Raw genomic sequence first — 20,863 nt, forward strand, 5'->3', positions numbered from 1 at the left:
TTTTGACCCTAAGGAATTTTTTGAGCCCTTTGGGTTACATAAGCAGGTAATTGTATCATTTGTTACATCCTATAAAACTGGAAAAGATCTAAAACACATCACTTCTCTACTTGAAGATATTCCCTTCAGGACTAGTATAGGGCTGGGGATATGACTCAGTGGGTAAAGTGCTTACAGTCTAACTCTGCGCCTACAGGAAAGCCTGTTGTGACATAGTACATCTGTAACACTGGTGTGGCAGGGAAGCTGATCCTAGGGATTTAATGGCCAGCTAGGAAAAAATGGACTCCAAGTTAAGTGAGATACCCTGTCTCAGCTCAAAAAATAAAGGGAGAGGCACAGATAAAAGAAAATTCCCAATATTAATTCTTGGCTTTCACGTGGGTCAGTGCACACGTAGGAAAAATGATTTATAGCAGAAAAGTTTGTTTCTTTTTGTAATGTATCTAAAAACCTTTTTAGGACTCTTAAATAAGGACGATATACTGCCAGTTAATGCAAGCTCCACTAGTTTTTGATATGTCATTGCTCATTACATAATTACTAGAAAAATGAGTTGAGATAATAAAATTGAAGAATATTGTATAATTTTCATAAAAAAGAAAATGCAAAAGTTTGTTACAAGATTTTTTTGTAAAATTGGTGAACATTGGATGCTCGAGCACACTCATGGTATCTCTGTGTGGACAGGGTCAGAGAACTGTCTTGTGGAGTCAGTGCTCTCTTATCACCTCCATATGAGTTTGGTGGATCAAATTCAGGTTGTCAGGCTCGTGTGGCACAACCTCCAGAGACAACTTGCTGCCCCGATATGAATTTTACTATCTTGCTATTTATTTCTTTTTTTCCCCTTTGAACCCAGGGCCTTGCCCATGCTAGATAAGGCTTCTACTATACTCCAGCCACAAAGGCTGCTTTTGGAATGTTTATTGTTTGATCATTTATTCACATGGATGAAGTGCTAATTTGTGGTAGCTATTCTAAGAGCATCATTTAACTCAGCTAAGGCTTCCTACTTGTAAAAAGGTTTTGATGGTGGTTTTATTAAAAGGAAAGCAAGTTTTTGTCCAGCTTAATTCTACAAGGATAAACCTTGGTCTTCCAGAGTTTGTAGTATTAATCATAGAATTTCAGAATTAAGGAAATTGGATATATCTGTAGTTCTGTTTCTTTATCTGGTTATCAGTTCAGTGATGGGACTCTGTCTATCTTGTCCACTATCCTGTCTTGGATGGCCTTTGTGATTTGAATTGCTTATATACTCTTTAGAAAGCATACATCAGCAGGAGAAAGCTCACAGTGTTAAACCTGGACATTTCTGTTGCTTGTCATAAAGAGTAATACACTATTTCCCTCAAATGTTTTTTGGGTTAAGCAGTCTTTTGAGAAATGATTCATAATCCTAATGAAAGCAAAGGAAAACTGAGGAATAAAAGGGAATGAGGACCACTTGGGTAAGTTCCAGAGAGAATGGACTGCTTTACATGTTAGAGGCATTCTAGTATTTGATCATCCCCACCTGTCCGAAATCAAAGAAAAAAGTATTTTTTGAACACCAGTTCGAAAATGGATCAAAACCATCCACCTTTTAGAAGCTGCCTTTAATCACTTCTTTACTTTGTCCCTTCAACATTTATACTCAATGCTCAATTTATACTACAGGTCTGCTTCAGTTTGTCAATATGCTCTGGAATTTAAACTGTGGAAATGATCATTTAAAATATTGAAGGTCTCTGGTGGGACTAAGTAAGACTTGAAGGTAGGTCCCTGCCAAGGACCCAGAAGGGTGATGGATACTTAACTCACCACTGGTACAGTTCCAAGAAGCAAGTGAACAAGATTTTGGGGGAAGGGCTTATGTGCCATCAACTTAATTTTTCTTTTCTGAAAAGACATTTGCTTATTTTTAGAAGGATGGAGGATGAAGCTGCTGCTTAAGCTTCATTGCGTAATCTGTGAAGGTTGCTTTTGGTGGACTGCTGCTAGGGCTTCTCTGAGAAGACAAAGTTTTGTGACCTCTGTCTGTTTTAACCTCCTCAGCTACTGCTCTTTAAATTGAGGTTTACTCATGGGAAAGGGAGTTTGAGATTAGGAATAAGATAGTAAAAATCTAGAAAGAGTTTGTGCTCTTATGACCCGGTTCACTGTTGACATGGTTCCTTATGTAATGGAAACTTCTTTCAGGCACACAACATGACAAACTTTTATTTCCTTTCTACTGAAATTAAGCTTTTATGAAGATGACTTAGGTAAAAAATAATTGATGTGAACTTGATAACATGAGGCTGCCACTACTTGGTAAGGGATATTTCTGTTACTTATATCCCAAGAATATACCACATTATTTCAGCTACACATTGATTCTTCAGGTTAATCTTTATAATAGGGAAACAGCATCTCCGTGTTCCCTTTGGAGTTTTTCTTTTTATGTATTGTATACTCAGTAACTGCTATTTGAGTGAAAGGTTAAGTATGAAGAAGGTATGGATTTTCTATCATTTTATAGTATGTTCATAGCAAGACACCAGAATATACATGCTAGCACTTACTAAAACTATGAAGTACTTAAAAACACTTGGTGAACAATGTAATATTTTAGTTTATAAAAATATACATGTGTGTGATTGTGTATATACATATATCAATGAGATGAACAAATTGACAGAGTTCATGCCAGTTAAAATTGCTTTCTCTTAGTTCCATAGGCAGGGTTTTTAAATGGGAGAGTTGTTAAAGTATTAGAAATGGTTCTAATGTTTGAAAATGCTTAGGCTTGGTAATTGTCTTGTGTGTGAACTGCGTTGGACTGTTGGAGTCAGTAGCCTTAGGCATACTCCAGAGAGAGTTGAGAAGCTTTTAGGTGAGGTTATTGAAAGTGAAAAGAATCACCTTTGTTTGGTGGTTATCATTTATAAAAAGTCATAAATCTAAATTTGTACTGAATGGATAACAAATCAGTTTTTAACTTAATTTGTTTTCTTTTCCTAAAGGAAAAGTTATTGGAAAAAATGGCAAGGTTATTCAAGAAATAGTGGATAAATCTGGTGTGGTTCGAGTTAGAATTGAAGGAGACAATGAAAACAAACTACCCAGAGAAGATGTAAGTATTTAATAATACTTATTTGCCTGTTTTATGTTAGAGTCTTAGTTTCTAATACTGTGAATATTGTTGTTTTTGAAAAGTCTATTTCTTTGAATTATTTCATAATAGAAAACAATTACCTTTCAGTTGTGTGGGCTGTGGCTACTTATTGGTTTGTCAGTACTTGAGCCAGTTTTTATAAAAGTTTCAGTAGGTTAATCCCACACCCAGTCCTCCCCTTGTTTTAGGTTTATTTTCTGTGTATGAGATTTTGCCCACATGTATACATGTGCAAGCCTGGTGCTTGTGGAGGTCATAAGGCATTGGATCTGCTGATATTGGAGTTACTAAGGGCTGTGAACTGTCTAATGGGGTCTAGGAAGCAAACCCAGGTCCTTTGTGAGAACAGATGCTCTTAACTACAACTGCTGAGCTATACCATGCCAGTTCCATCTTGGATCATTTTTACTCTTGAGTATAAAGCTACAGAATTTGATGTTCAACGAAGCAGTCTGCCAAAAACGATTTTTGATCACTCCTTGGCCTTTTTTTCAGTCTCTCTTCATGTTAATATTTTGTTTACAATTCTGTTATTAAATTCTTAGACCTCAAGGTATTCAGTCGAATTTGTGGGTTCAGTGGACCACTTGATATAGTGATTTGGGGCTTTAAAGCCTGAAAATAAGTCTGTGGTTGTCCCTAGAACAACCAACTATAATTCAAGACACTAGAATTTCTTCAGTTTTGCACAGTAAGGCACTGTTCAGAAAATATGCTAACTCTCAGAGTTGGTTTTAGACACTGATTAGCTCAGGCCATTGTTGCCTACTCAAGATAGCACTTCTTTGTTTCTTTGTATTGGACATGGGGTTGAAATACACCTCAAAATAAATGTCCATTGTCTTCACAAGGGTCAGAACATTTTCTTCAGTAATTTTAAAACAGAGTTTTAAAATGTGTTGTTGTATTACATAGCATCTGCTTGCTTTGTATGGTTTTTAGAATGTCTTTCACAGACAAGAATTAAAATAGTGTCCGACATTGTAATCTTTACTTTTCTCATAAACCTAGTATAATATAATAACAATCTAAATTCTGATCTGATGGCTAAGATAGTCTGAACCATTACATAGCTCAAATAGAACTTTGTAAGTTGCTATTCAAAGCTAGTCTTCCCTTGATGTGTTCCCACTTGCTTTCAGTCTTGCCATTTCAGTGCAAGTTTATTCTTGGGTTCTTTATGAAAAGAGCTTACTGTGCTACCCACTCTGTGTAGCTTGGGCCATTGTTATTGCTATTTTCAGGCCTGGATTATTTTCTGGGCTAGGTGTGGTGACACATGCCTTTAATCTCAGTACTTGGAGGCAGAGGCAGGCAGTTCTCTGTGAATTTTTAGCCAGCCTGGTCTACAGAGTGAGTTCCAGGACAGTGAGAGCTACACAGAGAAACCCTATCTCAAAACCACCACCACCACCACCCCAAAAAAGAGAAAAACAACAGATACATTGCAGAGGGCTACTGTTGAATAGTTGATGAGTAAGGAGTTGAATGTGTGGGAATGAGACTGCTCTTTTCAACACAAGCTACTTGAGTTCATTTTGGTTGGTGGGTGCAAGTGCCTACCGCGTATGCTGCTCTAATGTGTACAGTTTTTATGCTTTAAAGCTTTTTGTGACGTTGGGGTAAGTCAAAGTACAGAAGCTTGATGACCTTAGTTTCATCTTTGGAATGTGTATAAAGGTGGAACGAGAGAACCAATTCCACAGCACACGCGCGCGCGCGCGCACACACACACACAGCAAGAGTTATAGTCCCTGTTCCGTGATTTCTGAGAACACTCTTAGGGCTTCACTTTTGTTTGTACCTTCTTGGTTGAAATTACTTCACAGTCATTGGAACTTTTTGTGCTGGACCCTTAGAAACTATCCTGGTGTTTGTCTACTTTTAAAGCAGCCGTATCTAAGTAAGTCACCTGTTAGAATGTTAACAGATTGCTTTGAAGATATATTCGTATTTAGAATCATAAAGTATTGATCTAGTCTATTTAAAATCTTTGGAGCTGTTTTTTGAGAGGAGAAATGTAAACGGACAGGGAGTTTAAGCTATACTATGATTTTTCTTACATAGAAAAATCAGTAGAAGGCTGTAGTATGTTTATAAGGTAGAAAATCTTGAGTAAACCATCTTGGTTCTGGATACTTACTGTGCATGTATGTGTATTTACCTTGTGTGTGCCTGTTACTTTTGGAGATCAGAAGAAGGCATCAGATCCCTTGAAACTCAAGTTAAATATGGTTGTAAGCCACCATGTTGGCATGGGGAACTGAACCTGGATCCACTTCAAGATCAGCTTTTTAACAGCTGAGCCCATCACTCTATCCCCTTTTTGCTTTATTTTTTAAAGCCGTATTCTCAAATTTCACCAAATAAACAGTCTAGGATAGTTGAGTGCTTATCTTTTGTTTCTTGGTGTCTGTTCTTCAGTGATTTCCTTAGTTTTACATAGTGTAATTAATAATGCCCTGTAGTCAGTGTCTTTTGTATGTGTCTCTGTGTGTGTGTGTGCTTGTACGCGTGCCACAGATTGTGTGTGGAAGTGAGGACAACTGAAATAACTTGTCTAATATGTGTTTGGCTTTTAAATCTGTGCCTACTGTCAACAGATTTTATGGTCTGAAAGACCATGACGAGTTTAGTGTTTTGTTAAAAAAATTGGTTTGTTGTGTTTGAGTATGGCTCAGAGTTCAATTCCCAGTCACCACATTGTGACTCAAAACTATCTGTAATGAGATCTGATTCCCTCTTCTGCTCTGCAGGAATACATGCAGGCAGTATGCTTTTTGCATGATAAATAAACCTTTAAAAAAATTAGTTTGGGGCTGGAGAGATGGCTCAGTGGTTAAGAGCATCACCTGCTCTTCCAAAGGTCCTGAGTTCAATTCCCGGCAACCACATGGTGACTCACAACCATCTGTAATGAGGTCTGGTGCCCTCTTCTGGCCTGCAGGAATGAATACACGCAGACAGAATATTGTATACATAATAAATAAATAAATAAATAAATAAATAAATAAATAATTTAGTTTGTATTCTTGGAACATTAAATTGATCAGAAATCAGAAAACTAGCGTAAACTGATCTTTATTTTTTTTTTAGCAGGCAAATATAATTTTGTACAAGTAAGGTGTTCAAAATTTCTGCATTTCCGTCTAATTACTGTGTGTTGTAGAAAAACTTGCTAAATTATATAATTAATATGTAATATTGAAGATAATGTACCTTCTTATAGGGAATGGTTCCATTTGTATTTGTTGGCACTAAAGAAAGTATTGGAAACGTTCAAGTTCTTCTAGAATATCACATTGCTTACTTAAAGGTATGTATACAGTTCACATTGTATTCTTATATCTCCCCTGCATTTATTGTGTGAATGTTGTATACTTGCTATAAATAAGGAATCTACATGTTGAACATGCTGATTTATAGTAATGTTTGGGTATTTAAATGTTTTAAATTTACTTAAGTTTTGCTTGGTTTTTGTTGAAAACGTAGAGAATAAAATGTTCTTTGCCCTAATACTTTTTCTGGAGAAGGGACCCCTCTGATTTTTTGTCTTTTTTTTTTTTAAGGTTCTTTTTAAAGAAATGACTATTTTTGGAGATTTGTGAGAGTTTGTCATTATTTACAATAGCTATGTGCAGGCCAGTTCGTTTCCTTTTTCCTCCCTCATTTTAACTGTCGGCATAAAGGTGAAATTGGACATCTTTGATATCTCTGACATTTTTTGAGTCAACATCCAATAGTTGTTGTTCATCAATTCCGAGTGGGGTAGTGGGTTGCTGGAGATGTAAACCAAAGCCAAGTGCATGGTAAACAAAATTGGAATCAGTCTTCAAGCTACACCCTCAGCCTCCATTTGTTAGATTTGAAACATAATACACAAGAGTTGTAGAAAAAGACGTACCTGTAAGTTAGTATCACAGTTGTTTTTCATTTTCTTTTTGTTGTTGTTGTTCATAGTAATATTCTCAAATGTTCTCTAGTATATTTTGTTTTCAGTCTCTGATATTCGTTGTATTAGTATTTTATGTCATTCCGTGTTTTTCAATTCTGTCAGTCCTAACCTTGTAAACAAATGCTTTGTCTTCTATTCTTCCTCTAAGCCAAAAGTTTTGTTTCGACGGTTACCTTCACATGTTGTAGGACCTCAATTTTTTATTTTATTTTATTTATTTAATTTTTTTTTTTGATTTTTTTTTTTTTTTCGAGACAGGGTTTCTCTGTGGTTTTGGAGCCTGTCCTGAAACTAGCTCTTGTAGACCAGGATGGTCTCGAACTCACAGAGATCTGCCTGCCTCTGCCTCCCGAGTGCTGGGATTAAAGGCGTGCGCCACCACCGCCTGGCGGACCTCAATTTTTAAATGGTCAAGTCTGTAGCTCATTAATGTTGCCTTTAAAGAGATTATTAACTCTCTGTTACAGAGACAGTGTGTAGCCAGTGATCTGGCTCAGTGGATAAAGGTTACTTGCAGCCAAGCCTTACAACCTCCATTGTGGAAGGAGATGTTGAAGTGGTAGATCTCCACAGGCACACGGTAGCACACACATTTATGTGTGCACACACACAAGCGTTCAAGAGTGAAAAAGGACAGTATTTGGTAATAGGATTAGCAATTAACAGATAGGTTTATTATACAGTCACTTGAAGCAAGAGAGGTATATATACTGTATGCTTATAGCAATGTGTTGGACACACTATCGAGCATTCAGTGTTTCTTGAGTTGACCAGCAAATGACCTTATGAATACGATACTGCTTTATGAGATGATTTCAAAGAACACGGTTTGTTTCTTTGGTAGATTGTAAAATTCTAGCTCTAGGCCAACACACACACACACACACACACACACCCAACAAACTTGTATAGAACTTGGGTCAATAGGTAGGGTAAAAGTGTTTGTCTCAGGTCTCAGAGGGCATGATATGTGTACATGTGCACTAATAGCAAAAATGATTCTTTTTTGATTGTAGGAAGTGGAACAACTAAGAATGGAACGCCTGCAGATTGATGAACAGCTGCGACAGATTGGTATGGGTTTCAGACCTTCTTCCACCAGAGGGCCTGAAAAAGAGAAAGGATATGCCACTGATGAAAGTCCCGTCTCTTCTGTACAAGGTTCTAGGTCTTATAGTGGAAGAGGCAGAGGTCGTCGGGGCCCTAATTACACCTCCGGTTATGGTAAAAAGAACATTGTTTTATTTCTGTAATAGTGTGTAGTAGTGTTCTAGTTTAGATGCTGTGTGTATTTTCATACTAGCTCTAATTTGTTTTTGAGGGTGAAAGGTAGTTCTAAGGTCTGTATGTTACTACTGTTATATACTAGTGACAGTAAAAGGTAGTTTATAAACAGTTATAAAACGAAGCTTAATTTAAAGCTGGAATAAAGGGGTGAATGGGTATAGGACCTGTGTTCTAAATAGTGTGGTTTCGTACATTTCCTGTAGAATCTTAGTATGTACTGCTACCTGTAATGAAAACAGAAGTGAAAAATAAACTGATGACTAGTTCAGCACCATACACAGCAAGTCTCCAGCAGCTTTGAAATAAACTTCGCTGATTTGGCCGGTTTGAGTGTTTACACACCTTGTGTAAACTATTTGTATAGAGTAACATTTTGTGGTAATAAAGAGAGTTAGCATTTTATAACGAACATCTTTATAAACTATACTTTCACTTTGAAGCTGGGGCCTAGTCTGGGTAGGAAAGGATCAGTGGATCCTGTGGCCATCAACAGTTCTCTAATCTTAAATTCTCATTTATTCTTACTCAGCTCTGGAGTTGTTTCATCTTTCTCCATTTGGACTTGGATCATAGCAGTGACCTGATCCTTCTGCCCATCCCTCCTCATTTCCTTTTCTGTTCTTTTATCTTCTCTTCTCCCTGTGTTAATCTTGTTTTGAGGAAATACTTGTGAACGTGAGCCAAAACAGGAAATATTTACAGAAAGTAAAGATGAATGCAGGTTTGCAGCATGCAGGTTCAGATCCAGACTTTTTAATTGAGGAATCTAATGGTGCTAGAATTGTAAACCTGTATTGTCTTTCATTTGTTGTACAGGTGCATGGCTAAGTATCCCTTCTCTTTCTTAGTATAACCTTATGTTCCATTATCCCATTTTCTTGATGCATTTTCATTAACACAGCATTGAAGTTCTAAATAAAATCCTAAAAGTATATGTTCACTATGTAAAAGATGGAGAATTGTAAGCTAATGCTGTATTTCCAAAAGTATATTTAATGACAGTAATTAAATAGAAATCAGGTATATTTACATTTTAATGCTAAATTAACATAATCAGATGTAGCTTTGTATGGCAAGAGTGAGAAAAGCCATTGAACATCTTGATTAGTGTCTGGGACCTTTGCTTATTGATGAGGGAATTACTCTGGTAAATGAATGAGGAGTAGATAATAAAATGTATGGGAAAATGGCAAAGGAATCCTTTGGGTTAGAGAACGCTATACAGATCCTTCAGCAGATGGCAGACTTAGCTTTGTGGAACTAGAGACATTGTTGTTTCTTGAAGTAACTTGAGAAGACGCTTTGAATTACAAATGTTCTTGTACCTATCAGAAGGACTAAGCAGCAATAAATATAAGACACATTTACTAGTAGAACATTTCTAAAGTCATGCTAAATTTAGTTTGAATCTTAATCTTGGTTATGATAAGACATAGTTATTGTAAGCATTTAGCACATTAGCATTTGAAGTGATTGGAACCGTCTTGATAAAAGTAGTAGTTATTAGTTGTAAAGTTAAAAGAAAAGCCTGATCATGAAATTTGTCTACAAACAAGTTGTGATTGTCATGGCTCATTTTTAAAAACTTTTCTGGGATTTCTTTCCTGGTATCTTGCTTGTACTTTCCAACATTGAGAGGTTGAAATGTCTGTATTGTTTCCAACAGAACAGTAGTTAATAATCTACAGCAACTTAGAGATGTGGGCAGCACAGCTTTATCATCATAAAGCTCACCGTTGCCTCATTGGCTAACCTCTTACACATCACCTGGACTGTGGGTGTTTTGTTTGGTTGAAAGTTAGACAGAACTTGCTCGCTTGTCATTTCCAGATTCTAACAAGACTTTTGTTTCTTGGTTTATGACCACCTGCCTATAGTTCTTAAAATGCCAACGACTATAGGGTTCTTGGGCTGTCATCTTTATAACGTGAGAAAGCTTTAAGGACCTATGAGATATTTGGGGGCCACCTAGATATTTTAGGACAATCTCCTCATGTCATGCCTGAACCTTATCCTTGACTTTGTGGTCATAAAAGACCTGAGTATTAGCCAGTTCATCAGAAACTTTGTGTTTTGTAATGTTTGTCTCACAAAATAAATACTGAGTGTATGTTTTTTTTGTTTTTTTTTTTTGGTTTTTCGAGACAAGGTTTCTCTGTGGTTTTTGGAGCCTGTCCTGGAACTAGCTCTTGTAGACCAGGCTGGTCTCGAACTCACAGAGATCCGCCTGCCTCTGCCTCCCGAGTGCTGGGATTAAAGGCGTGCGCCACCATCGCCCGGCCTACTGAGTGTATGTTAAGGAATAATTTCCTTGCTCTTTTCCTTGGGTAAGGTAAAATAGTTTACTAGGCTTATCTCCTTTACATTTTAACACAGATTTGTTTTACTACTCATGAAATGATTATTGTCTACATTTTGACAGTTTTATAGTATACAATTAATGTTTTTTGGCATTTGGACAAATAATTGTTAAATGGTTACTTTATTCCCTTCCATGATGTTTTCATTCTTAACAAATACTTGAGAATGAAAAATAAACTGGATTTTTTTTTTCTAAAATGTTTTTTCTTTTCCTCTGTAATTTGTATTGGTAGACTTCTTTATTCTTGCACCTTGTTATTTCCATTTTAATATCTAAGGAGGACTAATGTTTTACTACTATTTTTAAATACTCAAGGAGTTTAAATACAACCAATGTTTAGGTATTCCATTCAACAGATTCATTCATCAGCAGGGGATTTTTTGCACATTACAACACATTTGGGACCCTGATAGGATAAAGATGAAGTTTTGCATTTTGGCTAGACCAACAGAGAAGAATGTTGAGAACAGTAGCATGTGGCACGATACAGACAGACAGTCCTTCAGGGAAAGGTTCCATTTTCAGTTAGATTGGTACGAATTTACAACTCAACTATTTTTGAACGAGATTAGTCATGTGAACTTGATTCAGTCTCTCTTAGTCGTTGTTAGGTAGTAACTGTTTTCTCAGAAACATTGTTATGCTAATCTGAGGCAGCAGTAAAACATTTTATGTATATTAGCTGACCAGAACTTCTAGCTTTAAGAAGTGTTCTGATTTTAGAAATGCTAAAATGTGAGGGGAAAATACACATTCAAGTCAGTAATAATAGACTATTGGTTAAAATTAAAATTTTTCTGGATGGCCGGGCGGTGGTGGCGCACGCCTTTAATCCCAGCACTCGGGAGGCAGAGGCAGGCGGATCTCTGTGAGTTCGAGACCAACCTGGTCTACAAGAGCTAGTTCCAGGACAGGCTCCAAAACCACAGAGAAACCCTGTCTCGAAAAACCAAAAAAAAAAAAAAGAAAAAAAAAGAAAATTTTTCTGGATGTGATGAAATTTATTTTAGGTATTGGGTAACATTTATTGTACTGATGATTTAGGCCATCAATATAAAAATGAGCAAAACCTTGACATTAATTGCATTTTCATAGTGTACCTTTCCTCTAATTGTTAGTTGAATTTAATTAGATATTAAATTTAAAGTTTTTAATTTGGCTGTCTTCAGAACAATTACTGTGCTTACTTTAAATGATACTTAAGCATCTATATATGTGCACCTAATCACTTTACAAACTATCTTTTTCCTAAGGTACAAATTCTGAGCTGTCTAACCCCTCCGAAACAGAATCTGAGCGTAAAGATGAGCTGAGTGATTGGTCGTTGGCAGGAGAAGATGACCGAGAGACTCGGCATCAGCGAGACAGCAGGAGACGCCCAGGAGGAAGAGGCAGAAGTGTTTCGGGGGGTCGAGGTCGTGGTGGACCACGTGGTGGCAAATCTTCCATCAGTTCTGGTAGTCTTTTTACATACTATGTCAGCGTTCATGCTTTGTAAACAGTATAACCCTACAAAAATCATTTCTTCCCTCAGCCAAACATTTTTGGAAGTTTATGATTCTGGTTACTATCTTAGAAATAATAGTAGACTGTGTAGCAATTAATACAGGAAAATTTGTGTAGATTAATTCTGAGTGAAGGCTTACATAAGAATATGTAGGTGAGAACTTTCAGTTGACCGGTTTCCTTTGCTTCGGGGTCTTTGGTAATTAGGTAATATTAGGTAATTTTTCCCAAGAATTTTTTGCTACAGTTTGAGGACAGAGAAAAAGGTACACTCAATTTTGTTTTATTTTTCTGAGAAATTGAACTATAAAGAGGAATATAGAGGGACTGGAAAGGTGACTCAGCAATTAAGAACAGTTATAGCTGTTGTAGAGTAGGGAGTAAAGTTCCTAGCACCCACTGCTCACAACCCTGTAAAGGCCTTTCTGATGCCCTCTTGTGGTCTCTGGTCACTTGCTCATATGGGTGTGCATAGGCACACCACATGTTTACAGATACAGAGTAGAGACAAAGATGTCATATGCTCAAGCATCTCTCGCCTCTGGTCATTTGATGTTTTTTGTTTTTTACCATGAGGTGGTAATAGTTGCCAGAATGTTCTTTCTGAGCAGAATGACGAGGGGAGGGTTTCCAGAGATAATATGGACTAGATTATTTTAAAGCACTGTACAGTAGCATTATTATTTCTTTGTCATTTAAGAAGGTTATACTTTATAATGATTAGATATCTCATTGAAAATATTAATATATTTAAAGTAATGTTTTAAATCTTTTAGAAAATTAGACTTTGCATATTAAAGCCAGGCCATTGTGGTACACACCTTTAATTCTAGCACTTGGGAGGCAGAGGCAGGTGGATCTCTTGAGTTCGAGACTAGTCTCGTCTACAGAGTGAGTTCCAGGACAGCCAAGGCTACTCTTGTCTCCCACCCTGACCCCTACCCCAAAAAATCCAAACATGTTAACCTACAGTGGAGCAAATCAGCATAAAATGGAGGATGTATATTTAGCTCTAATTGGATCCCACTTTTCATTGGGCCCTAAGTTTTATTTAGAAAAGTTTAGCTTAGTTTTTACAGAAAAACTATTTTGTATTAAAATGTACAATGTATACTGTTACTATTAAACCATTAAATTTTGTGGAAATGCAAAATGAATGTATTTTACCTAGTGTTTATGATTAATAGATGAATTGAGCATCTTTTGTAAAGATGCTAGCTGTTACCAAAGGAAACTTAAGAGTAATAGAGACTAGGTGAATTCCTTCTGTAATTGAGTGTTGGAAGCAGTAGATGCACATAGGTAAGAGAGGTGCTTTTCTTTTCTTTGTAACTTTACAAAACACTTTGTTTTCAGAGTTAGGATGCAAGTTAACATCTGGTTTAACGTTGTCTTTTCCATAACAGTTATTATATAAGCCTAATTTACTTTGATACCTGAGTAGACTTGTTTTGGTTGCTTCAGTTCATAAAGCTGATTTTTGTTAGGTCTTGGGTGCAGTTACTGAATTTTATTTGGAAATAGTTCACAAGAAGCAGTTTAAAGAGAAACAAAAGGTTCTCAGAATCACTACATAATAGTTGGATATTTCTCTACATTTTTATTTCTACCCTCTGGGTAGGGTAAGAGTATGACTGTCAAGCCGGTAATGTTAGTGCACACTTTTTAATCCCAGCTCTCAGGAGGCAGAGGCAGGCGGATCCATATGAGTTCGAGGCCAGCCTGGTCTATATAGTGAGTTCTAGGACAGTCAGGGCTGTTACACAAAGAAACCCTGTCTCGGAAAAGAAAAGAGTGAATGTCAGAATTAGATAGTATTTTCTGATATCGTTATCCTTCAGTATCTCTGGAGGATTGGTCTCAGTAACCTCCACAAAATTTTTTTTTAAATCCTTTATGAAAGCTTATACAATATTAATACATCATCTGTGCATACTGTTCTATATTATCTCTAGATTACCTCTGTCTGCAAAAATGCCATGTAAGTTATTTAAGTTTGAGGGACACTAGTAAGAAAAAAAATTATGCAGGACTAAAACTGTGTTTAATACAGCTGTATCCCCTTCATAGTTTTAGTGAGGGTACAGAGACCTGACTGTATTTGTAAGACAATTCAAAGAAAACATTACAAAGCTGAAAAATAACCTTAACTTTTGCTTTACAATTTTTCATTCCCATTAAAATTTCACTTATTCATCATAATAATTTTCAGGTAAATTATAGTGATAAGGAAACTTCAGGCCTATATTTATATTGGGGGGATTGGAATTTATGTATGGTTAGTTGATGTAGTTCAGTAAATCAAGTATTTTAACTTCAGCCGTCTTAAATGAATATTTCTTGCCTCTGACATGAATATAGTGCTCAAAGATCCAGACAGCAATCCATACAGCTTACTTGATAATACAGAATCAGATCAGACTGCAGACACTGACGCCAGCGAATCTCATCACAGTACTAACCGTCGTAGGCGGTCTCGTAGACGAAGGACTGATGAAGATGCTGTTCTGATGGATGGAATGACTGAATCTGATACAGCCTCAGTAAATGAAAATGGGCTAGGTATGTAAGCATTTAGGGAAAAGTTGTGTGTGTGTGTGAGAGAGATTGTATTATACCGATAATAGATGAGGTTTTTTGTTTATGTATGCAATTCACAAATTTTTTTTTAGTGTTTCCTTTTAATGGGGAAGATAGCTTGCTTGTCTTGGGTGTCTTATTTTTTATATTCGTCAAACTATCTGAAACTGGGAGGATTAATTAAAGTGCCCTTTTATAACATTAATCATCAGTACAAATACTCAGTTGATCTTACTGTGTACAAATAAAACTTAACTCTTTTAGCGCCCCCTTTGAATAATTGTGGTACATTTTGGGAGATGCATAGAATGAGCATTAATTATTACGGGGCTAAAATGTCATTAACTTTGGAACACAAAATATGTTGGAGAGAAACCTTTTATTCTGAATAACAGTGGTAGTTCCGGTTATGTATGGCAGTTTATTATGGGTTAAAGCCCTCTTTATTTCCAGAGAGGAATGGTTTATGCTACAAAAATGTATATAATCCTTTTGTTGCTAGTGTATGCTTTACCTTTAATGTCTAACTAAAAGTTTTTCTTTTTTAAATAAGGAAAGAAGTTTTTTGTTTTGTTATTTTTTTGCCAGAATAGTTGATGGTAAACTTTGCAATTGCAGATGATAGTGAAAAAAAACCCCAGCGACGCAATCGTAGCCGCAGGCGTCGTTTCAGGGGTCAGGCAGAAGATAGACAGCCAGGTAACTTGAGTGGGCCTGTTGGTGTCAGGCCACAAGCATGAAAAAAATGTCATGTGTCTGCATTCTAAATATAATTACATGTTCACATGTGTGTATATGCATTCAGAATTTGCATTGCATAAGCTATTCAACTAATGACACTGCTAAGAAAATGCATTCTTCCTTCACGGTATAAATGTTTAGTATCCAGTCTTAAGTGAACTAATGTTGTGTCTTAATTTCTTACATGGAAATACTGCAGTTGGCAGATTCCTCAAACTTAAGATGGGGACTGCCATTTCAGGGACTGTGGTGTGGATTGGGTTTGAGGTTGATGGTGCCTGCTTACTATATCTAGATTGGGCGCCTCATTTTGATGGGAATTAAAATACTCAAAATTTAAAAAGAAAATGTATAAGTGTCTTTTTCCTTAAAAGAGGGTGCATGTTAATGTTCTTGTGTTATTGTAGTGTGCGTTTTCCTTTACACATACTAATCATTCAAATAGTTTTTACTCCAGTTTCATTCAGTATTTTATGTTGTCATAAGTTTTGGTAACTGGAAAGAAACTTGTTTGCTATGTCATTATTTTGAAAACAGTTCACTTCTTATTGTACAGAGAATCACTGTATATTCACCATGAAGAAACTGTGCAGTAGAAATAAACCCCTTTCAAACTAACCAATTTTTGCATTCTTTCCAAAACATGGTCTTTCATGTGTCCCCCTCTCCCCAACAAATAATGTAAATCGTAAATCTTTAAGTATAGAGGTTGTAAAGACATTTGAGAAGTCTAGATAAGGACATTAATTCCTAATCTGAAGAATTTGTGTTTTAAAGATAGAGGGACATGCAAAAAGAATCAAACACTATCAAAGAATTTGTTTTGCCTTTATATTTCTTCTACCCCTTTTTAATGTTAGAATTGTATTTTAATTGAAGAGGTCATGAATTTCAGTTTTGAAGGTGGCACCGCAATGAGTATTTTCTGGCCCTCCTTTGTAAAGAAGAAAATTCAGGCTATCAGTATGAGCTCATTAACCTGGAATACATTTCAGCATAACTTAAGCTAGTGATCCTGGCTAAGGATACAGACATAAAAACATCCCACAAAATTTTTTCTAAATGAATTAGATGTTTTTGATTGGAATTAACTGAAATGACTGATTTGGAGTTTTGACAGCAATGTGCTGTTGCATACTACATCTGATCCTGACTTCCCTGTTCTTAGGAACCATTGTGTTTCCTCTTACCAAATTCCTTTATTTCCAGTCACCCATTTTTCCAAAGTTTCTTCATGTCACAGCAGTCAGGGAGACAGCCTTCAAAGTTGATAGTAGTTCTTCCTTTGTCTACAATTCCTAGTTGCTCTTTGTTCTCTATGAATTAACTGTTGAGTGGTCTTTTCTACACTTAGACATTACAGAGGTATCCATTCATTCTTAAGCCCACACAGGAAATTACAGGGTCCCGATTATGCCACAAAATTGCCTAGATTTTTTTCCTTGAAATTTCAGTTTCTATTGAAATTTAAGGGGCTGTATTCCATAAGAATTATAAAACAAATTTCTTAACTGGCTTCCTTTGTTTGGGGACAAGGAACAGAACTAAGTGCCACTTAGCTTTGGACTCAAAGAAGCTACATCAAGATTTTCATTCTATGTAGGTGAAAGGGTCTAAGAACTGTTTGCACACATTTACATTGAGCAATATGCCTATCTGTGCAGTAACATCTTGAAGTTGATGCATTCCTCCAGGTGTCACTGAAGTCTACACTATGAAAACAAAATAATCCATTAGAAGGTCCCCTTCCCGTGGTTACAGTCATTCTCAAGACAGTTGTATTGCCCAAATAGAGTAGACAAAATGAATAGGTTATACTAATCTCCCAGGAATATTGCTAAACATAAAAAGTTCTTGGCAATAGGCTTCAGAATGAGCCTACGGAATTCCTTATAATCTGGAAGGAAAGCAGTTTCAGATTTGAAATGTATGTAGTTTTCTAATAAATCTTGATCCAAGATGTTTAATTATGTTTAAGGTTCATTTAAAGTAATGAATTACTAGAGTTCTTCAAACTTAACGTTAGTACATGAATTATTAATATAAATTGTAAAATACAATTCAGCCTTTTATTGTATTAAGTGATTTTTTGAGCTGCATGTAGTATAAATCTAATAAACTAATTCTCCCCGGGCATGGTGGTGGCTTTATAAATAATATAAAATTGACCTGTTTTTAGTTTTTAATAATTGGGATTTTTCTTAAAACTAGACTGATAGAAAATGATTATGCTAAATTAAGAATATTGAGTTTCAAGTTCTTAAGTCAGTGCATAAACTAATACTTAATGTGATTAGATGGGACAGCATCTCTTTTTACTCTGTTCCTTTCCCACCCTGACAAGTGTCTAACCACATTAGGATTGTCTTAGTTTGCCTTGCACTTCTTAAAATTTGAAAATCAGATAATTTAAATGCTGCCTAGCATGAAATGTTAGGAAGAAACCACAAATACCACAGTTCAATATCTTAATTGTGCTGTTTTTCATGGGCCAAAGGGACAACCAAAAACATAAAACATTAAAAATTTTAACTATCCCATCATTTGTGCCAACATCCTCCTCCCCCCCCATATACACACACACACTAATAACTGCAAACACCACTCTGTACTTAAAACACTGCCTTGAAGTGTTTGTTCTTGGTGGTAGGTTGCTACACCACATTCATCGCAGAGTCTTAGACTCAGCCAGGAGATGGCTGGTTTCTTGAACAAAAGGACTTCAATCTAGATTTCCTCAAGTTCCAGCTTGAATTTTTCTATTGTCAGCACTAAAATCATAGGCACATTTTCCCAAGCTATGCTTTTGTTCAGATGTGGGTACCTAGCGTAAATTTTTGAAATTGGGTTACCCACCATTAGTTTAGTTTAATAGTGAAATTATTCTTATCCATAATAAAATTTAGAAATATTTTTCAACACCTGTAATTTTTTTCTCATCTTTAACAGTCACAGTTGCAGATTATATTTCTAGAGCTGAGTCTCAGAGCAGACAAAGAAACCTCCCAAGGGAAACTTTGGCTAAAAACAAGAAAGAAATGGTAAGGAGAATTTAACCTGTAGGGTTTTTGTTTTGTTTTTATTATTTTGTATTGCTTAGACTTAATTATTTTTTACTTATTACTGTATGGTCACTTGTTTCACCTGAAAGATATTTAAAGAAGATCTTGGTTCTGTCCCAGGCCCCTACTGAGTGAAGATGTGCATGCTTGAGTCTGAGACACTTGCCACATAGATAGCATGGCAGTATTTACCTCTTGTCAGTAGTGGGAATAGACTCTTTAAGTTTCAATTCATTTAAATGTTTTCAGTGATTAATACAGAAATAGGAGTTTTGAAAGGTGAGTAAAATGGGTGATTGTTGTTTTACCTACTGTATTTATTGACTGTTTGCACCATTTATATGGTGTACTTCCCAGTGGTTTAAAATAATACTAGATACAGGTTTCCTTGAACAGTGCCGATGCTTTCTGTGATGTGATGTGGGCATTCATAGGTACTAGAGATAATGTAGTTTAAAAACCCTGAGACTGGAGTGCATTGGCATTTGTTTAAAATGCTTTCTGTATGGCATATGAAAGTTATCCTTTTTTAAGCTAATGTTTATGTAGTCATTTTCTTCCTCAGCTACAGATTTCTTTATAAAGATGTTGAAAAAGTTGTCTCCCTTTGACAGGCAAAAGATGTGATTGAAGAGCATGGTCCTTCAGAAAAGGCAATAAATGGTCCAACTAGCGCTTCTGGCGATGAAATTCCTAAACTACCGCGTACTCCAGGAGAAGAAAAGACTAAGAACTTAAAAGAAGAAAGCACTCAAGAAGCAGCAGTCCTGAATGGTGTTTCATAACTGAAGGAAGTTCCTAGTTTACAGTTCTTTTACATTACAGTTACAATAGTGCTTGTACAAGCTTGCCAAAGATAGAATTCGGATCGCCAGTCTTACATCGCACTTTCAGTTCCTCCATTTGGAATTCAGAAAGGGGGAGGGATCCTGAAGAAATCATATGTTAAACATACTTTGACACCTACTGTGTTAAAAATATATCATCAGATGTGCCTTGAGAATAGTATATGTAACATTAAAAAAAGTTGCTGGCTATAGGAAATGTTATTTTGTTTTCAAAATATGGCAGAGATGGGAGGTGGGTGGGGTGGGGTCCCTAACGTAATATTCTTTATGAAAGCATTAGCTGCTTTTGTTACATTTTTAATAATATGCAACCACTTCTTCACCTGAGGAAAACTAGAATGAAGCAGTTTAAAATATTTTGCACTGAATTGTAATTTCTTCATTAGTTTAGTCTGGAAACTGGTCTGTTATGTGTTTTAAATGCTGTTTGTAGAGGCAAGTCTGCAGACCACTGGAATACATATGTTAACTCATCTGCAGGGACACGGGGTGATATTGGCAGTGACTGTTCTACATTGAGGCTTTGTTTGGTTTATTTATTAAAGTGTACAGTATTTAAAAAAAAATCAAACATAGCTTTAGTTGAAACACTAAGCTGATTAGTCATGTCCATTCATAGCCTGAACTACTGAAAAGATCAATTTCCAGAGGGTTTATTCTGTAAAAACTACATGTTTAGTCTTTAGAGTATCTTTCACATTTTCTTTTCCTCCCTTTTTTTCCTTTTTCCCCCCTTTTTTGATTTTGGTTGTTTGATGTGCAATATGTTTTTGTATGCAGGTAGTAAATAAACTTTGATCTTCCATTTGCTGATTTTAACTTTCTACTTTTTATGCCAATTGTTTCAAAGAAGTAGGACTACGTCACAGACCTAGAATAGATAGCATTCTTGGATTGCTCTTCAAAAGCATTTATTCTGCCACAGATCTAGTGTTAAAATGCTAACCATTTACTCTAAAGTCTTAACACTTAATTTTAACTGTTAAATGGTTTAGAGTATATGTCTTTGCTGTTAGAGAAACATATTTATATTAAAGTCTAATCTACAGGAAGTTGTGGAAGATGTGGGAGGCAGAAGATAAGCATTTTACTTTTGCTTTTAGTTCTTCATTTAAAAACTTTTAAAGGTATGATAAGCCGTTTTTAAGTGATAGGCCAATAATGTTGTTTTTGATTGACAAGGAAATAATTTTGAAGGTTTTCATACCAGTGATTGAAAATCAGTAAAAGATTAAAAATATTTTCTTCAGAAGACCTAATGTTATGAAAGATTTTTCAGATGGAAGTTTAATGATAAATGTATATTTCTGTGGTTGTTGAAATATTTGTGAAGGCTCCATGTGTTACATAGACTCCTGGAAGTGCTTTAGTTTTGTCATT

General features: G+C 35.9%; 1 protein-coding gene across 5 annotated transcripts in view; it reads left to right on the forward strand.

Annotated features, from left to right (window-relative positions):
- Fxr1 (FMR1 autosomal homolog 1) overlaps positions 1-20,288 on the forward strand; it is a 50,688-nt gene extending 30,400 nt beyond the window's left edge. Inside the window, exons 10-18 of one of the 5 annotated variants that reach the window (XM_057756764.1) lie at positions 2,991-3,100; positions 6,372-6,458; positions 8,114-8,171; positions 8,259-8,321; positions 12,000-12,203; positions 14,614-14,814; positions 15,451-15,531; positions 18,523-18,614; positions 19,250-20,288. In XM_057756764.1, the coding sequence (XP_057612747.1) occupies positions 2,991-3,100; positions 6,372-6,458; positions 8,114-8,171; positions 8,259-8,321; positions 12,000-12,203; positions 14,614-14,814; positions 15,451-15,531; positions 18,523-18,614; positions 19,250-19,420 (1,067 nt within the window). In that variant the 3' untranslated portion in view covers positions 19,421-20,288. Of the gene's footprint in view, positions 1-2,990; positions 3,101-6,371; positions 6,459-8,113; positions 8,322-11,999; positions 12,204-14,613; positions 14,815-15,450; positions 15,532-18,522; positions 18,615-19,249 lie in introns of all 5 variants that reach the window. The other 4 variants (XM_057756762.1, XM_057756765.1, XM_057756763.1 and 1 more) reach the window with 4 other exon arrangements.
- The last annotated feature ends 575 nt before the right edge of the window (positions 20,289-20,863 follow it).

Source organism: Chionomys nivalis, chromosome 24 (assembly GCF_950005125.1).
Source record: "Chionomys nivalis chromosome 24, mChiNiv1.1, whole genome shotgun sequence".
Classification (NCBI taxonomy): Eukaryota; Metazoa; Chordata; class Mammalia; order Rodentia; family Cricetidae; genus Chionomys; species Chionomys nivalis.